This window comes from Neophocaena asiaeorientalis, unplaced genomic scaffold, assembly GCF_003031525.2.
Source record: "Neophocaena asiaeorientalis asiaeorientalis breed wild unplaced genomic scaffold, Neophocaena_asiaeorientalis_V1.1 scaffold447, whole genome shotgun sequence".
NCBI classification, from domain to species: Eukaryota; Metazoa; Chordata; class Mammalia; order Artiodactyla; family Phocoenidae; genus Neophocaena; species Neophocaena asiaeorientalis.
In genome coordinates, this window is record NW_020174372.1 from 2,188,702 (window position 1) to 2,208,144 (window position 19,443).

Sequence of the window (19,443 nt, forward strand, 5' to 3'; positions counted from 1 at the left end):
TTCCAGAGTTAAAAAAAAAAAAATATATATATATATATAAATATTCATGAGCAAATATTTATTCATAGGTTTATTTATATTCTTGTTAGTCAATGTATATCTTTAAGAGTTAAGGCAAATAAATGATTGAATTATTTTTCTCTTTTGGTACAAACTCATACTCTGCCCTTTCACAGGAATACATTTTCATGTGTTTTAGAAGAGTTGATTAAATGTTTTTTATTACAAAAAAAAATAAGAATATAAAAGGCATTTTAAAGTGAAAAAGTTATATTTAATGACTTTATCATATTGGAGGGAGGTAAGGTTCAGTTATTAAGTTGGTTAGCAGAATAATCTAAATCTTTTTGCTTCTTTGAAAATTGTGAAAACCCACAGGGCCATGGAAGGATGGGTTGTCATGTGGACACTGACAGGGCTGGGTCCTCTGCAGAGGCCCAGGTTACTGGCATGTGTGTTTTTGTTCTATGGTAAACAGATGGGCAGCAGTCAGAGGCCCAAAGAGGCATGGACTTGATGAAATTTGTCAGTCAGGGGTACTTGATTTTGAATTCCTCCCTAAACCAAAACACCACAGGACACGTGCTGGAACCACTTAAGTGTTGAAACTTATCTCACTTCATAAACTGAAAGTTGCTTTAAATGTACACGAGTGATGGATTTCAGAACATACCTGCATTCAGCAGTTTGAGTATTTGGACTGAGAATCAGGAACTGATTGGGGTTTGGTTGCCAGATCCACCAGAGCTTTGCTTTACAACTTGAGGAATGTCACCAAGTATCCTACTGGTCATTTTCTAAATCTGTTACATGGAAATATTAAACTTCACTTGTAATTTCATATCCAAAAAGCTAATAGAAACCTGTAAACTTTACAATGCAAAGTGTTTAGAGAGCTTTAGTGGAAAGGCAATTTCAAAACACCAAATAGAATTAATAAAACCTTGTATATTCTTAAGTTTTTGAAATGTTTTCTAAGCATTTCGTACCTTTAATCTAATTTTTTTTTTTTAACTACTTTGCCTCCGATTCTCATATATGAGTTTTAATACATTTAAAATATGGACTGGTATTCACATATAGGCCTAAAAAATAAATATTTGGGCTGTTTATGATAGAAAAACTTTCTTTAAAAGAAGTTTTTGAAAACAAATAGCCAATCGAATTAAACGTTTTCAGAGTGATTTCTGGTCTTAAATAAGGTCTTAATGTAACATTTTTGAGCTGCTGCTTAGGAGAGTGGGGAAAAAAGGCACTGGATTGAGCAGGAGGTCACTTGAGTTCCACAACTCACCACAGGGAAGAGTTGGGCCATGTTACCTGTGGGTCTCTTTCACCCTCACTGTGCTATCACACCTGGAATGGCAGGGCTAGCGTCTGCAGAGTTGCCTTCTTCAAAGGCCTATTGACACATCACCCACGAGGAAACCCATTTTTATCTGAGTGAGGTGATACAAATTCATTCAAATAAAGGTTACCAAATGTGATTCACAAATGAGGGGTAGTTCTTTTGATACTGTGGACATTTCATCTGCATTGGCACAAACATCCTAATTATTGTACACTAGGATATTAGAGTCCAAATAGAGAAGGCAAAATTACTGACTTTTGTCTAAAAGTGCATCAAAAGTTTACAAACATAGTTCCTAACATGCATTGATATGCTTTGATTCACTATCTGTTGGGTAGTTTTAAAGATCTGAAAGTGAAAACAGTATTTTTCACAACTAGATGTTTCAAATGAAAACTTATGCAGCTGGGAAGAAAATGGATTTTAGAATCAGATGAACCTGAGTTCAAATCCTAATTCAATTATGTATGACCTTGGACAGTTATTCAAGTTCTCTGAGGCCCAATGTACTCATCTGTAAAATGAGGACAAGAGTACCTTATACTTTGGAAAACTGCACAAATTAGAAATAATACAGGCAAATCACCTGGCACATCATAGGTACTCAATGACAGCTAAAAGCAACATTTTAAGAATAAAATGTGGTTTTCTTCTAATGTCTTACAAGTATGCTAGGAATACTCAGCAAAACTTAAAGGGATAGTTGTAACCGTCATCAGCTGTCTCACTCTGAAAGCCCAGCTTTGGTGTTTATTTGATGGATGAATAAATGTCAGTGAAAATAAACATTCAGGCTAAGCAGTTATAATAACAGTACATTCAGTTGACACAGTTCACTGTGTATCTAAAAGAAACATGATATTAGAGACCTCTTTAATATTCAGCTCATCAAAAGAATTATATTAATTAGTAAATCTACCCATTTTTATTACCAGCTGCACATCAGAACTATGTACATTAAGCAGTATTTAATTTTATTAGGTTACTATTTTAAAACGTTCTTATTGACCTAGATTTTTATCAGGGATATGCTTTCTGTTAGCTTACACATGATTGGTCACATCCATATCATTACTAGACATTTATTCTCATCCCTTTTAGCTATTTATATGCTAACACTTTACTTATATTAGTAAATTTTCAACATGTGTGTTTTGACACTCCCAGCACTGGCAATCCAGATCTGATGTTTTACAGAGATGCATGGAACAAGAAAATACATGTCTAAGACTATATAAAATAAGTCAAAACTTGACAGTCAGAAGAAACAAGAATATAAATAAATGTTGGTCTTTTCCATTATAGATAAATTAAAATACATCATTAATAAAATACGTACACTTTGCAATATGAACTTAGACCTGAAACAAAGTAAGTTGAGGTAAGGGGTATCAAAACTGAAAGATATAATACAATGAGACTAACAATGCCTCATCTGAATGATTGAAGGTATGCTTAATAAATATAGTGTATTTTTAAATAGTTACTGATTTTATGTAATCTTAATCTGATAAATGCATAAGATTAAATTTTCATTTGCTTGGGATTATCTAAAAAGGAATATGAGTCACTGAAAAGCTGGAAGCCCCTTCGGAATAAGAATCCTGTTAAACACGTAAAAAATAGTTTCATGAGATTCCTTAGACTAAGACTATCAAGAAGGCACTAATCATTTCAATTATCATCTTCACCTTATATTCTTTTTAACAGAAGAGGTCAATGAACAGTTCTTCATTAAATACTGACATCAAAACATAACACATAACACAAGTTGTGGAGAATGGCAGGTAAAAGTAGTGACACCAGGAAGGAAAACACTTGATTTTACTATCAGCAACAAAGACATGTAGGTCATAATGCCTTTCCAGCATGGTGGTATAACACAGTCTATATATATCTACACAATAGATTATTAAAAGCCTCAGCAGTTTTCCCACTTCCAGTAGCAATCTGGTTTTAAAAGCCCACTGTTTTCATAGCTGAATAATTCATCTTTTATTTCCTCCCTGTCATTTCCCACCAATCTCTCAAATCGTTATTGTTGGGTTATGGGTATTCTTTCTAGTATTCTTATGGTCAAATTTTCTGATGTCTCAATGAATTTATCTCTATAGTGCTTCTTTACGTTTTTTTGTAACAATTTCTGAGGACTCTACTGAAATAAAATATAGTTCTTTCTAATGTGTCTACTTTTAAATAAATTTGTCTCCTTCATTAATAGTGGATAAAGAGATACCATAATGTCAATGGTAAAAACAATGGTTTAGTTCTCCAAGAAAACTGTAAAATAATTTCAAGATCAAAAATTCTGGAAATCAGGTTTTCAAGCCTTTTTTATTGGAAAACTTGAATTATTACCTTTTTAAAAAAGGGAGTAGCCAATATCCATTTATGAATTTTTTCAAACAAATAATAATAAAGGATAGCAAACTAGGATAAGAAAACACATTAGAAGACAGCTTTCTACTTCATACAACTTCTAGTTACCTCTTCCTATTCATTCACCTATTTCTGGTCAGCAGCAAGAACAAAAAATCCATGTATTTCTGCCTTTTTTGGGGGGTTTTCCAAATGAGCTTCATTTACCTGAATACAAACAAGAGCTAGGGGAAACAGCTTTTATATTGGCATAGACCAAGTACATGTCTCATGAACCAGGAAATCCTGCCTTCTATGGCTTCTTTTGTAGTTTCGAGTCCAATGGTTATAGAACCAACTGAAAGTCGAACAAAATTCAAAATGACACAGGTTGACACATAACGGAAACACATGGAATCCTCTTGGCTGTTATTTTTTTCTGAGGCAAATCCCTAGCATTCTGTAAATAAAATTATAAATACTAAAGAAATGATGAGAATTTCACAATGGGGAAAGGATCATTTCTTATCATAATAAATATTTTGGTATAAATTTTAAAAAAACGTATAAAAGTTTAGTACCTTTGGGTACTTTTTTCTAATAAAACCATACCTGCTTCAGAACTTGTTTGATTATAGCTGCTAACAATGCTGTTTGGTATCACTGGAGTGGAGGACGTTGAAATTCTTGACTGAGGTGGATTGGGATGTAATGAATTTCCTAAGGCCATGCCCGACTGACTGAGCATCCCACAGTTCCCGCTAGCCTGAATCTGATTTATTAAACCTGCGAGATGGTGGTTTGGGACTGGACTGTTACTGTGAACAAAGTTAGTGTTTGCATTGTGGCAGTGCACGGCTTCCCCTCTTAAAGGTACGTCCTGTGTCAGTGGATTCTGAAGACCACTGGAGTTCACACTGGGGTCTGTAAAATGCAGCTGGTTAGCAGAGCAAGGCAAAGCAGTATTTGAGCGCCCACAACCCGGGCTACTATTGCTACTCAAGTGAGAGCTTTGACAACTCATAGACTGTAGTAACTGAGACATTGAACTGATGGGAAACGACCCCTGACCCTGCTTCCTTAGCAAGTCGGGTCCAGGTTTAGGAACTGCAGAACTATCCATTTGAGACTGTCTGAGCAAACTCAGCACTGTGGTAGGTGGCTGTTTTCTTTTCCGCAGTGAGTCCTTTTGCTGAGACATCAGCTTATCTCTTAGTGCTGCTCGACCACTTTGCCCTTCACCTGTTGGGAGAAGCATGTTGGCAGCAGGAGGGAACATGGTGTTTAAAGTGCTATGTCCTTCAGTGTTGCCACTGCCAGCAACAGCTCCAGAATTGCTACTGCTGCTACTGTTGTTACCAGCAAGTTTGTTTTGATTTGCTAGCTGTGCTTTGGCTGCTGCTGAGAGTAAACTACTTGCTGGAAAGGAGGCAGCATTGTGCTGGTTCAAGATCTGATTTAAAGGCATTCCCAGCAAACCAGGCTGACTCTTTACAGAACCGCTTCCGGCAGATGCAGCAGGAAAAGCTGCACTGCTTGGGGTATTTAGTACATTACTCATTCCAGCAATTAATGGGTTAGGGATATCCTTGTACTGATGATGTCCATCGGACTTGGTAGAAGGGCTTGATGGCATTGATGGCCTTGGGGACCCTATTGTTGACCTTGGTGACCTGGGTGGAACCTTAATACCACTACAAGTGGCCTGGGGTCCTAGAGGTGGCATCATGAAATTTCCGTGATCTGATGATGTGGAAGATGAGCGTGATCTTTGGGGCGATGCCTCAATCCTTCCAATTCCAGTCCCCATCATGTGCACTGGGGATGTCACTGGAGAAGGGGACAGGGAGGTTGAAGCTGAATGCTGAACTCTTTGTACATGACTCCCATGATTCATGTGGCCAGGTTTTACGGTTGGCAAAGGGAGATTACTTGGCAAAGGAACAACAGCAGGAGGCATGCTTACATTCATCACAGGTACCTGAGAGTGGACATTTGAATGGAAACTAGTTGGATTAATGATAACAGGGTTCTGATTCACTGGTTTACTAGGAATAGGGTCAAGAATGCCAAGTGGATCTTTCTCAGATGTTAATGGCTTTTTCTGAAGAGCACAAGAAGGTGGAGGAGGGGGAGGTGGGCCTTGGGGTAGTTTGTGATGGAACATTGCTCGTGGTATTTCCATATTAGTTGAAAAATTACACATTGGTTTTTTCATTACTGGACTCTTTGTAGTCAAGGTTGGGGAAAGAGGTATATTAGTCCTTCCAGCCATTGCACAGGATGACTGTCCAGGAGAACCGTGTAGCATTACTGAAGGGGGAGAAAGAGGAGTCCTATTCAGGTGAATAGGACTAGAATTGGGAGCTCCATGAAAACCAGGATTATTTCTTGTGAAAACATCAGGGCTTCCAAGTGGGTCAGTCCTTGGAGAGATTGAGCCATCTCCATATATCTGGGAACCTGACGACGCTGGGCTGGGCAGGCCTCCATGGCTGCCACGGAATGGAGATTTCTGTCCGTGTTCACTGCTGCCCAATCTCTGCCGGGGGTAGACAGGGTGGAGTTCTTGTTGCTGGCTTCCAGGCAGTTCTTGTACATACAGCCTTCCCATGGCATTTGATGATCCAATCATTAATTTGAAAGGATTCTTACATTCAGGCATTACAGAATTTGTAATTCCTTCGTGAGACTTATTTCTTACAGATCTTGGAGTTGCTGCCCGTGAAGGTACTACTGGAGTTGCATCTGATGTGAAAGAGAAAAAAAAAAAAATCTGTTAGTAGTCTCAATTCTTTTGTGTTAGGATGGAGGGAGGGAAGGAAATGGGGAAGGGAGGGCATCTGAAAAAAGAAATCTGCAAACAGAAGCTGTGACTCTTGGAAATTAAAAAAAAAGTTCTGTACTCTACAACAAATTTTGATTGTAAAAGATGCACACTGTTCTCTCTTAGTTGAACAAAGGTTCTCAATAACTGCTCATTATGCTTGTTTCCCTCATGTCTGTTGAGAAAGGATGGGGATCTGAATCCGTACATACTGACATTAGCCATTCTAATAATATTTATAATATGCAAAATCAAGAATGACAGCCCAGATGGAAATGATGATGATTTTATTTTTTGGATTTGAATTAAGAACACAGTTACAATAGAAAATTGTAATCTGTGTGGCATAATATTTTCTTGAGTGATTTAAATGAATTGCCATTTTCACCAGAAAATCTGTTGCCCTATAAAGGTTTGTATAACCTTACTGAAACCTCCTCGGGACAGCTACAAAAACTCTTCCTCAACCCAATATTTTCACTGTGAGAGTAACAGAGTCTTAATTTTTGTGAATTAAGTAAATAAGATTCTGAATCTTTTACAAAGGGAGTGATAACAACGGTAAATACAGTGAAGTTAAACAATCATGCTAAACTTCATATCAAGTTTGCAATACTTTAACACTTCAATTTCTTTGCCATTAATTAGTCATTGTTGTAAAACCAGCCTCAGTCAACCAAATTAGGTAAAAGACTGCAATTCTTTTATTAGGATAGAATTCTTATGCAAAATTTAGTCAGAGTGCAAAAATCTTCAGTACTGGGCTCCAATTGAGTATTCTCTTTTTACAGAGTGCATTGCTCCCTCGCTGGCTTTTTGGAATCCCTTCAGTTCTTTCAGAGATCAGACAGAATACAGGCAACAAAAGCAACCTGGTTCATCATACAGAATTTTCATTTGCTGTCAGAATTCTAGGTTTAAGTTTTTTTAGCCCCAAAGGAAGTTTAACTATTTTATAAGGTTGTGACTTCTAAAACAGGGATGGCAAATAAAATTAGTTTCATATACCAATTCCCATCAACTGGTGGTGGCTGCTTAGAGAGCTATGCTGAAAAGGGTGCTGAGCTCTAGCTGGACTCCATGAGAAAATGCCAATGAGTCTATTAGAGGCACAGGAGATAAGAGTGGTACTATTCATACTATACATTGGCCATCCCAATTCTTAGACTTACAGCATATCAGCAAGTATACTCGGATTCATTTGCAATCAGAGGTATATTTACTTAAACGGATAATTACACATTTAAGATAAATAAACTTCTCCTACCTGCTGAGTAGTATACAGGTCAAATCATAACATAACAATTTCTAAGTCAGTGGTTCTCAACCTGGGATAAACAGAAGTCTTGGTAGTGTACAATCAAGAAGTAAGAGAATGTAGTGAACGTATATTTTTCTTGGGAAATGTGGGCTTTCTGTTTCTGGCACGGTAGAGATTCTTTGATAGAGTGATTTCTGTACATAATACAGTATATGAAAAGTTGAGAACCAATCATAAAAGAAAATCGCAGCAGATAAACTCAACTGAATTCATTTTCTTGTTAAAGAAAGATTTTTACAGTTTGTAATCAAGGAAATAACATATGAAAAATATTTGGGGCACTGAGCTTGGCATATAGTGAGAACATAGTCATCTGTATTAACGTCACTAACATTATTACGGGACTGACTGTGTCCTCTTTAGTAATAAAGCCACCAAGTTGTGTCTTTTCTTGTTCATTTATATAGCTGTCTACAATTCAATGATTAAAAAATATAGACATTGGCATTTTTACATTCAACAGAATTTAGAAAGTAGCTGTCGTTTAGAAAGAATTTCTTCCATACTGGGGAAAAATAGTTACCATCTTTAAAATAAAAGGGATACTAAACAGATAAACAAACAGAAGTCATGCTGCTCTTATGCTGCAGTTAGGAACTAAAGTATTACAAGAGTTGGCAAATGTAAATGCTAGGTACTCATCAAGTGCTTTTGTGTATACTAAATAGACCTTTCGAAAGAGGTGTTGTATGTTTATGCATGTAAAATAAAGAGAGGTGAAAACTACTACATGAGTCTTCTTAATCTTTATTTAAATCACAACCTTTTAATATAATTTAAAATTAGAAAATTGAAATAAATGCTATGTCTGAAGTTGGTAAAAGAGTAGAAATTAATCCAATAAAGTATATCATTTTAAAAGGAGATGGAGATATACCTCTTATACCTATACTAGTTAAATATTTACCTTTAATTTCAATAATGAAACTTGTATGCATAGAGGAGGACAAAGGACCTAGACCAAGATTCTGCTCCAATCATTAAAAAGGAAACAAGGCAGACTCTGTAGACAGAGCTGAAATGGTTTGATGTGATGTGAAGTGAGAATGGCAGCAGATATGAGCATGTGCAAACACATGTGCAAGGTAAGATGCAAAAATGAAAACATACTGACATCAAGGTGGCAGGCTAATGATAAATTTTAAATAATTTATTACTGTTAAATGTCTTTAAGTTGTTGCAATATCTTTTAATTTAAAAAACATAGCTCATTAAAGAAAAAGAAAAATTCACTAAAATATATTTTTTTCTTACATACCTTAGTGGAGCAAATTTTTCTGATCATTCCTGTTAAAGTTTAAAGGTTAGAGGGTTATTGGAGAGGAGCTCTCTGCTAATAACTGCCAAGTTTGTCTTTCCCTACCCTCTTCACATGAGTTCTAAGTGTGACTCTTTAATGACCTGTTTGGTGTCACAACTGCTTCTCTTTGTATCTAAAACTATCAATAATTTGGCCTCAATTTACCTATGCAGGTTTAATTTTCCACTCAAGTCACATTAGTTTCCACATCATTTCTTAATTATGCTATACTTATCCTAGACAAGAATTTTCTTATTTCCCTTATGTGTCTAAATCCTACCATTTTCCAGGGCTGGTTCAAATCTGAGTTCTACCATAAAGCTTTCTCTCATCACTACAAGTTATATTCCTCATCCTTATTTTTCAGAACTCTGCAGAACAATGCTACTTATCTTTCATAAACAAATGCTTTGGTGTTCAGCTGTATTTTATCCAGAATTACTATTCAAGTGTTAATTGTAATATTTTGGAGAGTTCGTATTCTAGCCCTTACAAAAAGAAGTTCCTCAGCCTCAAAGTACAATTCCACAAATTACATATAAATCATAAAGGGAAAATGTACCTCAATAATGGACATAACTTTAACCAAGAAATCAAACTTAATGTCATCAATACGGGATAAACTGCTGTGCTTCCTAATGAGGATATAACATCACCTATGCAGTATTCCTATCAAACTATGTTTAACCTGAATATAAATATGAGGAAGCAATCAGGCAAATCCAAATTGAGGAACATCTATAAAACTGGCCTAGACTCTTCAAAAGTATCAACATCATGAAAGATTTAAAAAGACTGGGGAATTGATGTAGATTAAAGAAAAGTAACGTCTCTTTGCAGTTGCACAATCTTTGCATCCTGGATTTTAAAAAAGATTGGATTGAAAAAACTGTAAGAATATTATTAGGACAACTGGAGAAATCTGAATATAGACTGCATATTAGATAACACTATCATAACAGTTTTAAATTTCCTGAATGTGATAATTAGACCGTGGTTTATATAAGAGAACATCCATGTGTGTTGAAATACTTAGGGGTGAATTGTCACGATATCTGCAACTCCTGAAACAAAACGTTAACTGGTAAATCTAGGGTACTCGAACTGTTCATGTAATTTTTCTGCAGCTTTGAAATTTTTAAAAAATTCGTGTGTGCATACAAGCGTGTGTGCATGTATGTGTTGGATGGAGGTATAAAAAATTCCCGGCAAGGTGATTTGTTAGTAGGTGTTCAATATGGAGCTATTAAATGACTGAAAGAATAACACTGCCAGTTCTTGATAACATTGCTAGTTGCATTTAAGGACTTGATACTACACATTCCAACACAGCCCTAGGAAAAAGGCCACATTTGTTTCCTAAAAACCAATGGCACTTTCTCTTTTTTTAGCTCAGCTCTATGTACCTCCATAGCATTTGTATGTGCTAATCAGTGTTTATTTTCCTCATTTAACTAAATGATTTGGATAGGAAACTTTGGGTGACAACTTCATGGGAATTTTTCAGAACTAATTTGCTATTTGCAATAAAATGATAAAACATACATAATTTTAAACGAATGCATTGTGCATGTTTGAAAAGTGGACTCAGAAAATGCTTGGCAAAGTGATTTCTAGTGACTCCTCCAGGAGAGGAGTGGGGGAGGAAAAATCCCTAAAACCTTCACCATATTACATACTTGTTCCTCCTCCGGGACTGGGGAGCACCAGAGAAGGATGTGGGGCTTCCATGCTTTTATGAAGTGTGGCCACTGCAATGATTTTTCTTTTATGTATGCATAGCTTTGTGACATCTTCATCTGCTTTAACATCTTCTGCAGTTCTCTGTTTCACAGCAGCTCCAGGATCAAAATTAAACACCTGGAAAAAGCACAGCCTTTGTTTAAAATATGTCTGTAAAAATATTAAGTAAAAAGATCCCCTTGTTAAAAAAAAGTTTTGCATAGATTAACCCATAAATCTATATACAACTTTCTCAAGTTTTTAAATTTAAGAAAAGCAACTTTATATATAATGGAATAAATACTTCTGCTGAACTCATGGTTTTTAGTGGCAGGGTAAATAATGAGAATTATCCTAATTTTGAGATAGCCAAGATAAATATATGGAAAGGAATAGTATCTGATAATGTTCCCAATTTTAGATACTTCCTGATGTTATAACAGTACAAAAACAGATGAAGTACAATTAAGAAACCCTAAAAATCTGACATTGCTATATGCTAACTTTTCCTTTGGCTTTACTTTATTGCTATATTAATATGACCTTTTCACTGATTTAAAAAATCTACCAATCTATTTTAAAAAATATTTATTGTGTATATACTTATAAGCTGTTTCAAGTGCTTTTTTGTGAATGAGGTGACACAAATAAAAAAGAAAAACTTGTCTATTAATCGTTAGTTCTATGATTGGGACTACTATAGATACCCAGAAAACAATGACATGTTTCTATAGTAAATATTTTATCATTTAAAATGATTTTACTTTTTACCTTGCAAAGGAGTAAAACAGTTTCACTTTTGGCTATGAGGGTTCAGCTTTGTAATTTAAGAAATATTTGTGGCAGATCTATCAACACCAGTGCTAAAAATAACATTGCAGACTGAGGAGGGAAAAAAATACTGCACTATTAAATAGTGAGCATGGGTATAGCTCTAATAAAACGGTGCAAAAGGGGTTTTGATGAAATATTTAATATGAATATAGGTTTGTCACCTTTGAAAATGACTCTTGGACTTGAACTATTTTCTTCAATCTTTAAGCATTCCAAAATGCATGCAAAAGATATATAATTTAAGACTTTAAAATATATAAATGATTGGAGAAGTAATATAAAAATGAAATGCCAAATGAGAAAAGCAAATATATGAAACACCTAAAAAATGAAAAATTGCTGATACATCTATTGCGAAATGGTTACCTTGGGAAGAATAAGAGGACATTCCAAGCCACACTTGCATGTTCCGTCAGTAAGCAGGTATGTTTTAACCTGCTCCAAGCAAGATAACAAAGACCCACTGGGACTGTGAAAATAGTTTAAAAAAACATCAGGAAATAATTCTGACTGCACATATTATATGAAAAACGGCATAATTTATAGTCTTACTGTCCTTCACAGGGTTTTTTCCTATGAAATATTTTCCTACTAAGGAAAAGCATTTTCTTTGTCAGTATTATGTTAGCTACTAAATTATAGCCTTTAACACTATCACCCTTTCTTCTGACCAAAATATTTCTCAGAAAAATACAGATCTTCACAGAAAAATAAATAAAAGTATTTTGACAACCAAGAGTGGACTAAGGATGGGAAAAATGTATTCTTAAGAAAGAGCAGATAAGAAAGGAACAAGAAAACTACATGAAAGTAATCATTATCATTTTAAACTAGAAGATCTACTTCTAAAGCTGTTTGAGGAAAAACTGAAATTTAGGAACACGTTGGAGGTCAAACCAGAAAGTCACTAAATTTACAAAAATTCGAGCTAACAAGTTCTTCCCTTTAATCTTGGAGTCTAGAACCAAGCTGCCCCTGTGTAAAAACAGGCTTCTCTTTTTCCTCCCTCATTCATGTGTTTCTTTGAAGATAGATCAATGTGACCCAGCTCAAATTCTACTGAAGATCCAAGCCGTACTTATAAGGATGGGGAACTCTTGAGGAGATAGGGTTTTAGGGGGCAGAAAGGTGCCTTGCAGGCCTTGCGGCTGGTGATTGGATAGTGCTCTCAACGTTACTACTCTTTGGGTCACAGAAGTTAGTATGATATATGAATACTGATCAAATTTAAGTCTACATATTAGGTACTAATCCTGATGACAGGATAAGTCTCTAATGTTTGTTTACAATGAGGATTAGTTTAAAATGGGCAATTTGCATTTTAGGACTTCTATTATTAATGTACTGATTTTACAGCTTACATGCATATTATGTCTTGAAAACTATTATATACTTTTTATTCAAGAATATCTTTTATTTATGACTATTTACCAAAACGTTCACTTAAGCCATCTGATAAAGTTTAACCAGAAACGATATCTCCATTTCATAAACAAAGCTTTACATTACCACGGGTAGACTATTCTGCTTCTACAAAAACACAGGTAGTAGTTTGGTGTCTATAAATAAACCAGCTTTAAAATGCAATTCGTATTTTACTTATGGACAATCATATAAGTGACTTAACACATGTAGAAAATCACAATTAAAATCCTCAACTTTGTTAACTCTCTCATTTATTTGGGCTAACAATTTTTTTCAGATGATATGCAAAGAATAATAATTCCCATATTACAGACTGGAGTTCCACCCTAGTGGTAGGGGCAGCAAGATGTTTTTGGAGGTCTGGTAATTTTGATAAAACAAAATCACTAGTTATGTGAAGAATTCATGAATTTTATGAAAAGAAACTGCCTAATGTGTTACAGTTAAAAAAGTGTATGAATGAATCCTAGAGGCAGCTAATTGTAAAATTAAACTTGAAGACAAGAATTCCTGAATTCTATGAGTACTCTACTCTAGACACTTTAAAAACACTTCCTCTCAATCAGTCAGTTGGGTTCTTTCCTTTAGGTGCAGCTCTTTAATTAACTTTTGGGAGTAATAATTAACATAAAAATAGTTACAAGTCTTATGGCATAGATAAAGCTTAAAAGATTGGAAGCAGGTGGGAAATTTAATGTGCAGCCTCAATGCCACCCTGAGGCAGGAGCAGCTGGAGACTAACCTAAAACTTATAAGCAAACTGCATATTGCAAAGGAAGCTATAGAAGGAGGGCTAGCCTCTTCTACATGTTCAAGTAGTAATTTAACCAGTTATATACAAAGAAATCAAACCCATGCTGGCTGAATTTATTTGAAGGTGTCTTACTTTATCTGGCAAAGTTAGTTTCCAAAATAATCTTTAGTGTACAGATTTGGATTGGGAGAATTCAAACTCATACTAACAGATAGTAAAGTCTACTCAGACTTGGAAAAGTCAGGAGCAAGATAACTGACAGATTCCCAGACTTAATTTGCTTTAACCTAACTCTCAGCAACCTGAAAAGCTGATTTATCTTTCATAGGGATAAAGATGAAGTAAAATAAAAACAAAACAAACAAAATCCCCCCCAAACTAAATTATCAAGATTTTTGGAGTTATTTGCTCTAAGCTGAATATATATTTGCTCCTTACAGACTAGGAAAACCGTAACTATGAACATAACACTGATATCTTGCTATATTATTGATACATTGATAACAAAGTATTTCTGGCAGTTTGTTAACAGCACTGACAATAGAAACACTTTGAGAAAGTTATTCCGTGTGTCCTCATCCATCTAAGCTACCATGGGGTGAGCTCCACATTCCCTGCTTTCTTATCCCTTCACCTCAATTAATATAGAGCATAGCTTGAATATTACAGAAACAAAAAACACGTGTGCAAAAGAATTTCAATTGGTCATTAAGTTTACCTCAAGAAATACCTTCCACAAAACAAAACAAACAACCAACCAGCCAACCAACCAACCCAGGACAGAATCTGAACTGACAGTAGAGTTGTTATAGTATGAAATCATTTGGGTTTATATACTGGAAAATTTTTCATTTATATAAATACATCTTTGCACAAATGAGAATTCCGTTGAAGCTGAGATACAAATAACCACAATGAAAGTAACAACATTAATGTAATGATGCAATGTGACATTTTTTAAAAAGTTCTCTTTGTAATAGGTTTTCTTACTTCATCACAAAGAAAGATTTATGGTATTCTAATCATATACTTACTGATAAACTACAAAGTAAGGAACTTAGGTGCCAATTGTTTAATAATAAGACTAAAACTTCTTGCCAACAGTTCAGTTACTTCATTCAAGTTGTTCAACATAATAAAGGCTGTCAAAATTTAAAAGAGCAGGCATTTATATGTAATTTGTATGATTTTTACTTGTGAGATGACTCCATCATGACTTTTTCTTTTACTAGTATATGCAGGGAATAGATTAAAAACTGCACAGAAAAAATAGGGAAATTATTTTTAGTTAATATCAGGCATTAAGAAACTAATAATTGAAACTGCCTATAGATAAAAACACTTAACCTTACATCAGAATAGCCAGCTGAAGCACTATGAAGGACACAATAATATTGTGAGGAGACATCGGGTCTGTTTTCAGTATTTTACATTCTCCTGTGAATGTAGTAATGATGCTCATGAGTTTCTTTTAGAAATCTTCCTATTTTTCTTTATCCTTGTTAGAGAGATAAGCAGGATGACATTTTATATAAACACAAATAATGCATAAAAATCCTCTCTTGTAACCTAAGGCAATTTACATCACAAAACAGTACAGAATAAAAACACTTAAATATTTCCAGCACGAAGATCATTTATTCAAATTAAGTTCAGGTGCTGTCAGTTACAATATTTACACTCTCAGAGGAACAGACTGTACCTCCTTCAGCTGGGGACCACAAACTTGGAGGTAGCACAGGTAATAAGGGCTCACCTGACATAAAGCACTCCATTTTGATCCACACGTCGCTGCCAACCCACAGGAACTTGTATAGCTGGAAGACCTCCATCCTTGTCCCCTCCGTCACACTCCTTGCCTCCATTCATTTTCTGTGTCTGCTTGGGACTCTCCAAAGATATCAGCAATAAGATGATATCCTTATATTACAGGGCATCATGGCCTTCAAAAATGGCCAACGCAGCACAGTTTTCCCCAGACTGTACAAAATGCATTGGGAAGCTTCGGCTCAGTTTGGAACCAAGTCCTTGAAATCTGCCATTGTAGAAAAAATCAGTTTCCCATTATAATCTACATTAAATAATCAATATTTAATTCCTAAGGATGGTCTACATGGGTAAAAACGAGTGCTTCTGACTAAGGAAAATCATATTCACCAATGCTGGTACCTGTCTGAAGTGGGGGAGGGGAGGAGTGTAAGTTTTTAGTTCAACATTTTGTCTTGAACCTTGATGTTGGACTAAAATAACCTCTATTGTTTAGAAACTGTTCTCATTTTTACAGTGTGAGTCAGTTAATATTTCCAGGTACTACCCGCCTTTATAGACCACATTCTTTAAACTTTCTCTTCATCTTCCAATCTGAATCCAAGATGTTGCAGGTTGGTTCATCTGATGTTTTCATGTCTTCAAAATTCCAATAATGTAGCCTGAAACATATGTAAATATGTAAACACTACATTTAATAATGAAAAACTGAGAAGCTGCACACTGTTTTTCTGTTTTTTAACATCTTTATTGGAATATAATTGCTTTACAATGTTGTGTTAGTTTCTGCTGTATAACAAAGTGAACCAGCTATAAGTATACATATATTCCCACATCCCCTCCCTCTTGCGTCTCCCTCCCACTCTCCCTATCTCACCCCTCTAGGTGGTCACAAAGCACTGAGCTGATCTCCCTGTGCTATGTGGCTTCTTCCCACTAGCTAGCTATTTTACATTTGGTAGTGTATATATGTCAATGCTACTCTCTCACTTCATCCCAGCTTTCCCTTCCCCTCCCCGTGTCCTCAAGTCCATTCTCTATGTCTGCATCTTTATTTCTGTCCTGTCCCTAGGTTCGTAAGAACCATTTTTGTTTGTTTGTTTTTAGATTCCATATATATGTGTTAGCATACGGTATTTGTTTTTTTCTTTCTGTCTTAGTTCACTCTGTATGACAGACTCTAGGTCCATCCACCTCACTACAAATAGTTCAATTTTGTTTCTTTTTATGGCTGAGTAATATTCCATTGTATATATGTGCCACATCTTCTTTACCCATTCATCTGTCGATGGACACTTAGGTTGCTTCTATGTCTTGGTTATTGTAAATAGTGCTGCAATGAACATTGTGGTACATGTCTCTTCTTGAATTATGGTTTTCTCAGGGTATATGCCCAGTGATGGGATTGCTGGATCATATGGTAGTTCCATTTTTGGTTTTTTAAGGAACCTCCATACTGTTCTAAGCTGTACACTTTTAAAAATAGAATAAACTGGTAAGTGTACTAAACCACTCTTATGTCCTCTGCTGTCAAAATCACATGTCAAACTCAACGTGTTTTCTTCTTCCAACTTGATCCACTTACTCCAGTTAAAACAATTTGCTTGCTCTTGCAACTTTCTAATTGCAAGATAGAGATAGACCCATAATTATGGCATTACACATATACACACAGAACCTCCTTCTAACTGACAATAAAAACATATTTATCACCTCTTATAACCTGACAACTAGAAAGTTGTGTGTTAATCTAATCACTTTTTCTTTTTTTAATTTTTTTTTGGCCATGTGGCATGTAGGATCTTAGTTCCCCGACCAGGGATTGAACCCACATCCCCTGCATTGGGAGCAAGAAGTCTTAACCACTGGACTGCCAGGGAAGTTCCTCAAAAACTTTGTTAAATGACTTAAGATTCATATCATAATAGTAAAACTTTAAAAAATTTAAATAAAAATTAATAGTTTAGATTGTTTTAAATACACGTGCATGTATAACTCAATCAACACATAGTGTAAGTATACACAAAACTACTCAATCTGCATTCTTAAAAGTCTACATATTTAAGTTGGTCCCAAATCTATTTTTAGATCTCTTCATTGGGAAAGCAGGAGAATGCTTTATAGTAAAAGGCATCATGATTCAGGCATACACCTTATTGCAGCCTTGGCTCTGAGGCAGATTAAAGGTGTTGTAATGAAGCAAATACTAATATAGCTGAAAGTCAGGAACCATGGGGATGGGTGTGGGAAATACTGGCAGGCAATGGGAAAACCAGCAAAAATTTATTGGGGAAAAATGTGGGGTGTAAAGGATAGTGCCAAGTAGTACATTCTCAATGGTGACTCAAGGTGCTAATTTGCATTTCTGGGCCCACTCCACTGGGTCTATGCCTCTCAAAGAAATGACCTGCTTGCAGGCACAGCTTCCTATTTCTGTCTCCCATTCACTGACCCCTGCTGATCACATATGTGTTTTATTCATGTTTCATTTAACAGTTAATGAGTGGCTATAATGTACGAGGCACTATGCTATGTGCTGGATTACAAAGACGGTAAGACACCAGTTTATCCAAAGCCCCAGGAAATATCTGTGTTTGGCACTAAAGAGGTGCTGAGGGACTTCCCCAGCAGTCCAGTGGTTAAGACTCTGCACTTCCACTGCAGGGGATGAGAGTTTGATCCCTGGTCAGGGAAGTAAGATCCTGCAGGTGGTGTGGCAAAAAAAAAAAAGCTGCTGAGTGGGGTAGAATAGAAAGGAAAGAGGCAGGGAGTGGGACGAGAAAGGATGGAGAGAGCAAGGAAGGGACAGTTCCTGTCCTCAAGAAGTTTCCAGCCTTGTGGAGTTCCTGGTGCTAGTGAAAGATGTGACAGAGATAAGAATTTTGTGTGATTCTGGACTCCCAGTTTGGCCAAATAGCAACAGACCCCGATGAGTGAAACTTTTTTTTTACAGTCCTTTTTCATGCTCATTTTACTACCTTTCTTTTTCCTAAAGAAATCTCTTCCGTGGTCTTTAGATTGGACCACCTCTCATCTTCCTCACTTTCAAGCTTTCTTTTTGATGCCTATTTCTTTCTTTCTTTTTTTTTGTCTGCCTGCTCTTCAGTGTGACTCCAACTTCCCCAAGACTGGCTCACTCCATTAAGTAATTTGTATATCTGCCAGATAATAACATTGGATTCATTTCTGCCAAATGTCTCCCTCATATTTCAATAATCAAAAATACAAATATCCGACTGCTGGGTTTTGCTTAGACCAGCGGTTCTCAAAGCATGGTCCTGCGACAAGCATCACTATTGTTACTAACATCTGGGAACATGTCAGAAATACAATTCACAGGACTGACCCCATACTTTCTAAATTAGAAACTCTGGGGGCAGTCTGTTTTTTAACAAGCCCTCTAGGTGATTCTAATGCATGCTCAAGCTTGAGACCCACTGGCTTAGACTAATGCCCCTGCTTTCCATCCCCGGACATGACCGGTTTTACATTTCTATACCATGCAGGCAGCCAGCCTGCTACTTCCTTTTGTTTCTGGGAGGGTCATCCTTTTTGTGGCTGATACTTCACCATTCTAGAGGCAGCTCAGTTGTAAGGGCCTTAGGAACCCCTCACGCAGCTGAGGTCCAGTAACTATATAGTTATCATGTATTTATCTCTAAGAGGCATTGATTTCCTCAACATTCATTCTGTAAATTTGGAAAATTCAGAGATGTTTGAGATGAAAACTAAAATTGAACTGTAATCTCACTGTTGAATCATAACCACTGCAAACATGGATGAC

At 36.0% G+C, this 19,443-nt stretch overlaps 1 protein-coding gene across 5 annotated transcripts in view; it reads right to left on the reverse strand.

Moving 5' to 3' along the window:
• Positions 1–19,443, reverse strand: part of MBD5 (methyl-CpG binding domain protein 5) — a 153,648-nt gene that overhangs the window by 39,596 nt on the left and 94,609 nt on the right. For 3 of the 5 annotated variants that reach the window (XM_024756260.1, XM_024756256.1, XM_024756257.1), the window contains exons 4-7: positions 15,649–16,321; positions 12,080–12,182; positions 10,837–11,017; positions 4,322–6,457 (exon numbers count right to left, since the gene is read on the reverse strand). In XM_024756260.1, the coding sequence (XP_024612028.1) occupies positions 4,322–6,457; positions 10,837–11,017; positions 12,080–12,182; positions 15,649–15,761 (2,533 nt within the window). In that variant the 5' untranslated portion in view covers positions 15,762–16,321. Of the gene's footprint in view, positions 1–4,321; positions 6,458–9,115; positions 9,145–10,836; positions 11,018–12,079; positions 12,183–15,648; positions 16,322–19,443 lie in introns of those variants that run through there. The other 2 variants (XM_024756258.1, XM_024756259.1) reach the window with 2 other exon arrangements.